The sequence below is a fragment of the Erpetoichthys calabaricus genome, chromosome 10, assembly GCF_900747795.2.
Source record: "Erpetoichthys calabaricus chromosome 10, fErpCal1.3, whole genome shotgun sequence".
Taxonomy (NCBI): domain Eukaryota; kingdom Metazoa; phylum Chordata; class Cladistia; order Polypteriformes; family Polypteridae; genus Erpetoichthys; species Erpetoichthys calabaricus.
Window position 1 is genome coordinate 158,587,084 of NC_041403.2, and position 10,385 is coordinate 158,597,468.

General features: G+C 44.0%; 1 protein-coding gene across 1 annotated transcript; it reads right to left on the reverse strand.

Moving 5' to 3' along the window:
- Positions 1 to 2,465: 2,465 nt before the first annotated feature.
- Positions 2,466 to 8,233, reverse strand: crybb1l2 (crystallin, beta B1, like 2). The gene is made up of 5 exons (XM_028810640.2): positions 8,008 to 8,233; positions 6,637 to 6,755; positions 4,326 to 4,458; positions 3,816 to 3,958; positions 2,466 to 3,037 (listed from the first exon to the last, which is right to left on the reverse strand). Exons 1-5 carry the CDS (start codon positions 8,101 to 8,103, stop codon positions 2,866 to 2,868), a joined length of 663 nt encoding a protein of 220 aa, XP_028666473.1. The 5' UTR covers positions 8,104 to 8,233; the 3' UTR covers positions 2,466 to 2,865.
- Between the last annotated feature and the right edge of the window lie 2,152 nt (positions 8,234 to 10,385).

The following is a 10,385-nucleotide window of genomic DNA, read 5'->3' on the forward strand; positions in this document are numbered from 1 at the left end:
GCTATCATTCTGCTCACATGGGCTCCTCCGACATCCTGCCTCTTTCTTTTTCTTTCACTTACAATCTTCCTTTAACCCCCAATTGTGAAGGCGTGATCAGCCAGACACCCCAATCAACCTTGGAGTGGCACGTGCACCTGCACCCGCATGGAGTCCTGTGCACTCTGAGATTCCTGATTATTTATTTAAAATTGCACTTCACCGTGAACCTCTCTTATCACAGCCACCTGTTGGATTAACAAATGCAAGGCATTTTATTACTACAAATGTTTGTGGTGTGCCATCTGTTGGAATGACAAATGCAAGGCATTTTATTACTACAAATGTTTGTGGTGAGCCATCTGTGGAAATGGCAAATGGAAGGCATTTTATTACTACAAATGTTTGTGTTGCACCATCTGTTGGAATGATAAATGCAAGGCATTTTATTACTACAAATGTTTGTGGTGTGCCATCTGTTGGAATGACAAATGCAAGGCATTTTATTACTACAAATGTTTGTGGTGCACCATCTGTTGGAATGACAAATGAAAGGCATTTTATTACTATGTGTTTGTGGTGCACCATCTGTTGGAATGACAAATGCAAGTCATTTTATTACTATAAGTGTTTGTGGTGCGCCATCTGTGGGAATGGCACATGCAAGGCATTTTATTACTACAAATATTTGTGGTGCACCATCTGTTGGAATGACAAATGCAAGGCATTTTATTACTACAAATGTTTGTGGTGTGCCATCTGTTGGAATGATAAATGCAAGGCATTTTATTACTACAAATGTTTGTGGTGTACCATCTGTTGGAATGACAAATGCAAGACATTTTATTACTACAAATGTTTGTGGTGCACCATCTATTGGAATGACAAATGAAATGTATTTTATTACTATAACTATTTGTGATGTGCCATCTGTTGGAATGACAATGCAATGAATTGCATTTGCTACAATTGTTTGTGATGTGCCATCTGTTGGAAAGACAAATTCAATATGCAGTATGTGTGCAGTGATCTCATTATTAACAAAGGGAATCATGCACAAAAATGAAAAAATTAAATAACCATTTGCCAGTTTTGTCAACTGGCCATAGCTCAGCAGTTCATTAATGGACAGATATTGCTGGTTTCAATTTATGCTAATCAGTTTCTACTTTGTTTTCTGTGTGTTTTAACAAATCTATTTTTATGTGTACTAATTTTGCATTTAGTAATTTGTAATTGTACCTTGTCAAATCTACACTCCAATGTTACTCGAGACAATGTCACTGGATTTTGCACCTGCACTCGGTGAAGAGAGCTATATAAAAACAAACTGAATTACATTGAATTGAATTGAATTTGCTTATATTTATTGCAAGTTAAAGCAACAAATAATATCGGAGCATACTATGTACTTGTTTGTTACATTTTCTATTTATACCGGAAGCCTTTAACTGTCACATTATCATGAGACTAGCTGTGCTACCCATCTAAAACAGGTTGAAATCTAAATGATCAATGTAGACCTCAGCATTAATGTCTGCATTGAACCATCTATTGGAGTGTATTTTGTAATGGTAATAAAATATGTTGCATTTGTCATTCCAACAGATGGCACATCACAAGCATTTGTTGTAATAAAATGCCTTGCAACAAGTGTTTGTGATGCACCATTTGTTGGAATGACAAAAGCAATGCACATGTCTCTGTTATATGCTATTTGGTATTGGATTTGTAATAGCAGTGTTAATGTTGGTGATGAACCATCGGTTTTATAAATCTGATTTTTTTTTTTTTTTTTTTTAGCGGAGTGGGTATTTTCCTGTTTTTGGTGTAGGTGCATTTTCATGCTTGAAATTGCGTAATATTTTATAAAAGGGGCCCATGTTCCTTGATTTTGCTGATTTATAAGTTGCAGACAATTCGTTCTACCCCAAGTTCTGGCTCCAGTAAAAATGTGAGTAAAATCGATCTGGTATTAAGTCGATTCAATTCTATTATGCTAGCCCTGTTAGTATTATTTAATTTTTTGTTTCCATTTCTCACCTGTGCATTTTCCCTTTCATGTATAGTATAAGGATACAAAACTCTGAATTATAAATGCTCACGTTTTTTTCTTGCACCTTTCCGAAAGCAGCACCCCAGTAAAGACCAACTCAATCAGCTAAAAGCAGCATTAAGGTGAAAGAGAATTTATTTAGTAAATCCAGCAGCCATTTTTAATTCATATGTACAGTTCTTTCTTATTTCAAGAACATTCATAGGAACCATTAGTAACTTGGAAGGAGGAAGATGGAGGCCAAGGGGGCAACGGTAAACGGAACTGATATGAGGTAAGTGAGGTGGATGAGGCAGCTGAATGAGAAGGGCAGATGGGGAAAGAAAGCCTGAGCAGCACTTAGAGACAGGGAGTGAAGCCATAGTAGATGACGAGCTGTACAGAGCAGTCCCAACCAAGCCCCGGTCTTCTCTGTTTTTTGTTTTTTTGGGGGGGGCCTACTCACATAATTAAGGGAGCCATCTTATGGGGACGTTGCCTTTTCTTCTTCCCCCTGCACCACATAGTTAACTTTTGCTTTAATCATCAGTGGCCGCTCTTTGAAAATGCAACTGCAAGTGTCCAAGAATCTTCTTTAGTGGACTGTGGGGGACTCATCCTTCATTTCAGGCGGGCATCTGTGTGATGTCAAACCCACCCAATCCCTGTAGACCCCCTGCCCTGCCAATACCCGATCTTCTGAGTCCTGTAGCTTCAATCTGCCTGCCACTCAACAGTCAGTAGAGTCCATTTCAGGTGAGCAATTTGAAGATGATGGTGTCCGATCCAAGGGGTGAGCCCTACTGCCTCCTCCTCCTCCTCCTAATTTATTCCTCCTTTCTTGCATCCCATCATTTGGTAGACAGGGTGTAGCAGCCCTGCTGATGCCACTGCATGTCCCTCAGGCGGCGGATGGACTGAATTTGAGGAGTACGGGCGCCCCACTCATTCCAGTGGCGGTAGTCGCCCTTCTCCAGGAGGTACTGGTAGCCACGGTATCCTGGGTATTGGTAGGCCACAAACCTAGAAGAGAAGCCCACAGGGTAAGGAGGTGGTTTGCATTTTTTTTTTTACTAAGTGAAAGAATCGTCTCCATCTTGAGTGTCTGGGTTTTCATCCTGGCACAGAGAGACTTCAAACTCTTGGGTGGGCATGTCATGTCAATTTCCAACCCACTTAATCCGGACCAGGCTGGCGAGGGGATGCTGGAGCCTATGCTAGCAAGTGTGGGGGTCCAAGGTGGGAAAAGACCCTGGACAGGCACTGTCTTAACATATGGGCACAACAGGCACTGGCTGAGGGCCCTCAGGTTCGTTTCTGATGCCTACTTATGTTTCTGCTATCAAAACAGGAGCCCCAGTGCACGACTTTGCCCAGGGGGCTTATGATGCTGTTAAGATGGTCCGAGCTGCCAGTCCATCACAAGGCAAAAAAACACACACCCACTGGGACCAATTTAGCGTCACCAGTTCAGCTAAGGCCAAGGATCTGCGCTGGTATCTGGAATGTTCCAATCTCCTGTTACTGTCAAAAGAGATCCTACTCTGCTGGGCCCCTGAGCGAGGCCCTTAACTTGTAATTGCTTCTTGTACAATGGATGACCTCGAGCTCTGACTCCAAGGGGTATGCGAAAACTAACAAATTCCTAATACAAGAAATTATATAAGGTGGGAGGCCCTGGGATGTGAAGACTTGTTTCCTTATTGGGGGGCATCAGCACTACCAGTGCACCACCGCCCCATCCAGGTGACAGTATTACCGTGTTAGTCACTTATTGAGGCACAGTCTGGCGCATACTTACGTTCCACAGCCGACATTAATACTGCCAACGCGATCGGTGAAGCCGTATGAGAACAGACTGGGGACGTCGTCATCCATGATCTCCATCTTCCGGCCTTTGAATTCCCCGATTTCAAAAAGACAGATCTTGTGCTTCTCTGGGTCCTGCAGAGTGGAGGGGTAATGCAGTAAGGGAAGAATTTTTAATCTCGAAATCAGAACAGAGACAACATCAAATCTACCCAGGCCCGGATTTAGTGTTGGGGGCTATCCCAGCAGCCCTGTACTTAGCCCATTATAGAGCCCATTCATACACATCCGTGGAGTCAATTTGGAGCAATATACCTTTGGGGATAAGTGGAATACAACCATGAACGTCCAAAAGACCACCCAGTAACACTTGGGTGGTGGGGGGGGGGCCACACCAATTATCTGGGGACGGCATTTGACCCCCTGTGAGGCAACGGCGCTATGCACTGTGCCACCCGACCACGTGAAGACCAGGAAACCGAAACGTTGGTCAGTAACCTACCATGCGGACGGGGCGGAAGGACATCATGTATTCATTTCTGTAGCTGTTGCTCCAGGAATCCCATCGTGGATATTCTCCTTTCTCCAGGATGAACATCTCTCCGCAGAAATTGATCTGTTCATAGCCCACCCAGCTGAAAGAATGGGAGAATGAGAGGTCAGGAACACGGCAATCCTTAAAATGCCTATCGAGATTTCTGAGTCTGAATGTTCAAGGCTGGCTGTGAATGGAGGACAAAGACAGAGCAGCCCCTCTGTAATGGAAGATGTGGCCTGAATGGGACACTGAGGACCATCAGCTTTGTCAAAAATCAGTAAAAGCACACGAGGGAAGCAGATATTGCGATACAAATGAATGATCACATCCATCCATCCATTTCATAGAAGGAAGGAACCAAACCTGCATGAGATAACAGTCCATCGCAGGGAGGCCTCACCCCATACATCCACACTTGGTGATCCCAGACCTGCTTAGAATGACCCCAAAGTGTGTGTTTTTGGTGAAATGAGAAGTAACTGCAGTGCAATACCCCAAGAAAACCTGTGTAGACGCGGGCAGAACATTAAAATTCCACACAGACACAGGTTAGAGGTTGAACCGGGGTCTCCTGGAAATGTGGGGGTAGGGGCTCGAAGTGCTAAACAGTGGACCCCCATAAGAAGATCCAGCAGGTGGGGATGGCATTCTAGCCCACTGGGAGGCAGTGTATGCGTGAAACTCAAACTCAGGGGGTCTGAGGGTCCCGACTCCTTACCCATACATTGCATTCAGGAAGTCTTCCGACCCCTTCCCTTTCTGCACTGTAGACTTCCTTTTCAATGCCATCTTGGCCCATCGATCTACACTCATCATGACAAAAATGTTTGCAAATGTGTTACAGAGATTTCAGTTTTTTGATCTTTAAGTATTGGGGGACACTCAGACTTGCGCTCAGGTGCCTCCTGTTTGCTTTGATGCTCCTTGAGATGTTTCTAGAACTTGAGTGGAGTCCACCTGTGTCAAACTCAATTGATTGAACGTTGTTTAGAAAGGCACACATGTACCCGCGTACAGATGGTCCCATGTCAGGACAAAAACCAAGCCAAGGAACCCTCTGAAGACCCCTGTGATCACATTATGGTGAGGCCCAGATAAGAGCACGGGGATGGAACCATTTGTAAGTGTTCCCAGGGGCGCAGTGGTCTCAATAATTGTGAAATGGAAGAAGTTTGGAGCCACCAGGACTCTTCCTAGAGTGGACCAGCTGGCTAAACTGAGTAACTTGGCAGAAGTCGTTGGTCAGGGAGGTGACCAAGAACTGAGTGGCCACTCTAACAGAGCTTCTGAAGTCCTCTCTGTTGAGATGAGAGAACCTTTTGAAAGAGTAACCAACTCAGCAAGTCCTCATCTATCAGGCGCATAGGAGAGCCCACATGGAGTTTGCCAAATGGCATTTAAAGGACTCGGAGAACGGGAGGAGAAATATTCTCTGGTGTGATGAGACAAAAATTGAACTCCAAGCATGGCGTCTGACAAACACCTGGCACTGCTCATCATCTACCTAATGCCGTCATGGTGGTGGCAGCATCATGTTATGGAGGGCAGGGAATTGAGGGATGCATGAGGGCAGCCAAATCCAGAGAGGTCCCTGAAGGAAGCCTGCTGCAATGTGCCCGTGACCTCAGACGGTGATGACGCTTCACCTTTCAGCACAATGACGACCTGAACGCTATGTGGGACAATCTGTGATTGTCCTCGAGTGAGCCAACCAACACTTAAACCCCATGGAACATCTGTGGAGGGATCTGAAGATGCTTTTCCCATCCAGTCTAATTGGGGCCACAAAGAAGAGGTCACAACTGCCCAAATCCAGGGGTGCAAAGCCTGTAGAGATTTACACCAAAAAAAGACTCAAAGCTGGAATTGATGCCTAAGGGGCTTCCGCCAAGCACTGAATTAATGGTCGGAATCGTTACAATAATGAGAGATTTCAGTCTGGGATTTATAATACATTGGTCAAAAGTTTTCACTTTGTCATTTTAGGTGTTGGCGATGAGCAAAAATGGTAAATTGATGTATTTATTTTTTTGGTATTTGGTACAGTGTAATAATCCCTGAAGGGAAATTGTCTTATTGCCTGACCTTGATGGGGGGCTTGTTTTAGAGGGCAGGGTCTTATCCTCTTAAATTAAATCAACAAAATGATAAAGTATGCAGAAAGTGAAGACTTTCCGAATCTGCTGCACTTCCTCCTTATCTGAGGTGTTCTGTTACCCCCTTGCCCCCCCATGAACCGTACAACATATCCCAAAGCTTCATTAATAAAACTTACGGTCCGCATTCAATTCTGATGGACCGGATCCTGTCAAAGCCGCTCTCGCACATGTTCATGCATTCGTTGGAAAACTCCATGCAGCGACCCTGGAAATTCTCCTGGTCGAAAATAAACATCTGTGGAGGGTAAAAGAAGTAAAATGAGATACGAGTCCGAGATGACACCATCTTGGAGCTTGACTGAGACAGCAGATCACAACATAACTGCAAAAAAGCTAGAAGGCCATCATCTCAAATGATCGTCCCTCACAAGTCCAACTGTGTAGAACATTCCAGACTAGCATTTGTGCAAAGCCGCTCTACACAGGGCAGGCTCTTGGGCAGCTGGAGCCTCGCCTGACGGCATCAAACCTAACAATACAATACAATTTATTTCTGTAGAGTCCAAAATCACACAGGCAGTGTGCTTTAACAGGCTCTGTCTTTCGACAGCCTTGACTGTCTAAGAAGACAAGAAAAAATAGAAAACAACTCTTAACGGGTGGCCAGTCCATCACAGGGCATACTGGTGCCCATACTATTGACACCCTCACTGGTCCAGTTGGCTTAACGTGAATCTCTGGTTTCAGATAGCCAGCTTGACAGTTCAGGCCCCCCCACTTTTGACTTGCTGCATGGCCCTGAGGAGATCACATAGCCGCTCAGTGCTCCAGTACTAAAACCCATTTGTGAAAATAGTCTGGTGTTTAAAGTGCCACTCATTATAGAAAGGATGCTTGATTTAGAATATGAAATGAAACCAAAGAAAAAGAAAACAAGGGACACGTGGAAAAAAAATCTACAAAGGCAGAGAAGCAAAGGTCTACTGATCCAGGAGGAGACATCGCGGTAACATCACTGACTCATCATTGATTCAGCCATGGTTTTCTGCGCATGCTTATTTTAATAAGATAGGAAGCAACCTTAGACAGGGTGCCAGTTCATCACAGGGTACACTCGTTCACCTGTATAAGTCGAGTCCAATCTGGAGTCGCCAATCAAGCGGAATTTGATTAGAATGTTGGGAAAACTGAACACAGGCATGGCCAGAACATTCATAATCGACACAGATGGTGGGTTTGAACTGAGGACACTTAAACACTGTGCCCCATGCCAACCACAATACCAGTCATTCTAAAATGCGATGTTTTACTACATCCTTACAGCTTCTGTAATGGCCCCCATCTACTTGTCACTGGTTTCTTTAGTCCCTTCCAAGGCCTCACAGCGTACTCAGTGAACTTTCAGAGGACCCCTTTCTAATCCACTAACACCTTGACAATCTCCTGACCATTACGACATCGCCATTAAGCCGTTTAGATAGCTGTCTGGTCTGATTCATCCCAGCCCTTCAAGAGTTTTTCACAAGAAGCCCATCAGTTTGCCTCACCTTATAGTTGGAGCCCATCTCCAATTTCTTGTGCTGAGTACTTTTACCGTCAGTCTGTGAAGGAGTCTTAGAGCTCTTCTCTCCTGTAGCTGACATTGTGTGAGGATGTGTTATTTGTAGTTTATCTGGCAAAAGAACAAAAAAAATAAGCAGTGTAAATTATCAACAGAACTAAAGAGATCACCTTAGCATATGGAGAACGCAAGAGAGAAAGAGAAAGAACTTAAGGGTTTAGCATCACCGACACCACCAGTGAGTTCCACTCCATATGCTCAGTAACCCTCTGTAGGTCCATTTCTCACCTGACTGTGGGGTTCAGATCTCTGCTGGGGTTCAGGAGGCTGCAGATTGTGTATGGGGTAGGCCTTGCCCTGCATTTTATACTCTGGCGCAGGGCGCTAAGGGATTAGAGGCACTGAATAGAAACTGCTGCACTGGCAGAGAGGTTAGAATGAAATCGACGAGCTCATCAGAGCCAAAGGGAGACGGGTGGGGGGCGGGGAGGGGAGCGGACCACTGAACAATATGGAGACTTGGTCAGCACTCCTGCTTCTGCCTGTGGGATTACATGCATTGTGCATTACATATATATATAAAATATATACTGTATATATACATATACATATATATATACAGAATATATGTATGTGTGTGTGTGTGTCTGTGTATAAATATTTATATATTTATATCAGGGTAATTACATTCACGGCATTCGTAGTCTGTGTCACAATCTGATTGTATGGGTGATTACCTACCAGGTAACGCTTGTGGTTGGCCAGCAAGTCTGCTAACATCCGCCACGGTGCCCTCAGTTGTGAGAAGCAGATCATAGACGTTACCTGGTAGGTAACCACCCATACAATCAGATTGTGATTCAGACTACGAATGCCGTGAATGTAATTACCCCGATCTACATGCTGTCAAATAAACGAACCACACGCCGTGGCGCAACGTTAGGGGCTTCGCCTCTGGCGCTGACGTCCGAGATTCGATTCCCGAGAGGGAGTGCAGTAGAGTGTGTACGCCTAATAAGCCCAGAATTAGGGCGAAACATGTGTCGCGTACTCTTTGTATTATTTGACAGTAAACTATTTCAACCATTCTATGATCTACTTCTCACAACTGAGGGCACTGTGGCGGATGTTAGCAGACTTGCTGGCCAACCACAAGCGTTACCTGGTAGGTAACCACCCAAATAATCAGATTGTGACACACACTACGAATGCCGTGAATATATGTGTGTGTGTATAAATATATATATAGGCCTATGTGTATATATATATATGTGTGTGTGTATAAATATATATATCTATACTAATAAAAGGCAAAGCCCTCACTCATCACTAATTGTCCAACTTCCCGTGTAGGTGGAAGGCTGAAATTTGGCAGGCTCATTCCTTCCAGCTTACTTACAAAAGTTAGGCAGGTTTCATTTCGAAATTCAAAGCGTAACGGTCATAACTGGAACTTCATTTTGTCCATATACAGTAATGGAATGCAGCTCGCTGGCCATGAGAGGCGGGGTTGCGGGGGTTGCGTATCGCATCATCACGCCTCACACGTAATCACGTGAACTGACTGTGAAGGAGAAAGGACGGCCTTATATGGCGTTCGTTTATAAAACAGCGGACAGGCTGTGTAAAGGCAGCTTCACAAAAAAACAGATCTTTAACAAATTGTTATTGGTATATTTTCCCTCAATTTAAAAAGGTTTTCTTTTCTTCTTAATTAAAATTTAAAAGCAGAACTTCACCGCTGCGAAGCCCCTCTAGCGCTGATGTCCGAGGTTCGATTCCCGTAAGGGAGTGCAGTGAGTGTGTACGCCTGATGAGCCAAGAATAAGGGGGAAAGACGTGTCGCGTACTCTTTGCATTATTTGACAGTAAACTATTTTCAACCATTCTATGATCTGCTTCTCACAACTGAAGGCACCGTGGCTGATGTTAGCTGACTTGCTGGCCAACCATAAGCGTTACCTGGTAGGTAACCACCCATACAATCAGATTGTGATTCAGGCTACGAATGCCGTGAATGTAATTACCCCGATCTACATGCTAGAGAAAACCTAAATGAAGAAGAAACAGTTTGCACTATCTAAAAAGGAGAAACCCTCATTTATAAAGGTTTGCTGCAGATGACTTAACTGAAAATAAATGAATAGTTCCTATGTGTATAATACATATTTATCTATTTGACTTATGCCGTTATTCCAGCAACTTGCAACATCTGAGGTACAATTTGTTACATTACTTTTGTTTTTTGCAGCACAGGCAGGTGAAGTGACTTCCTCAGGGTCACACAGTGGTGTCAGTACCAGGATTTGAACTGACAAGCTCCGGGTTTGCTGAAATATTACTGAAGAAAGAAAAAAAACGAAA

What these genes read in the sequence shown, in the direction of transcription:
- crybb1l2 (XM_028810640.2), bottom strand. Translation starts at nt 8,103, where the DNA reads ATGTCAGCTACAGGAGAGAAGAGCTCTAAGACTCCTTCACAGACTGAC. An exon ending in ATCAGAATTGAATGCGGACC is followed by an intron (nt 4,459 to 6,636) that starts GTAAGTTTTATT and finishes CCATTCTTTCAG; the next exon opens with CTGGGTGGGCTATGAACAGA. An exon ending in CCTTCCGCCCCGTCCGCATG is followed by an intron (nt 3,959 to 4,325) that starts GTAGGTTACTGA and finishes TCCACTCTGCAG; the next exon opens with GACCCAGAGAAGCACAAGAT.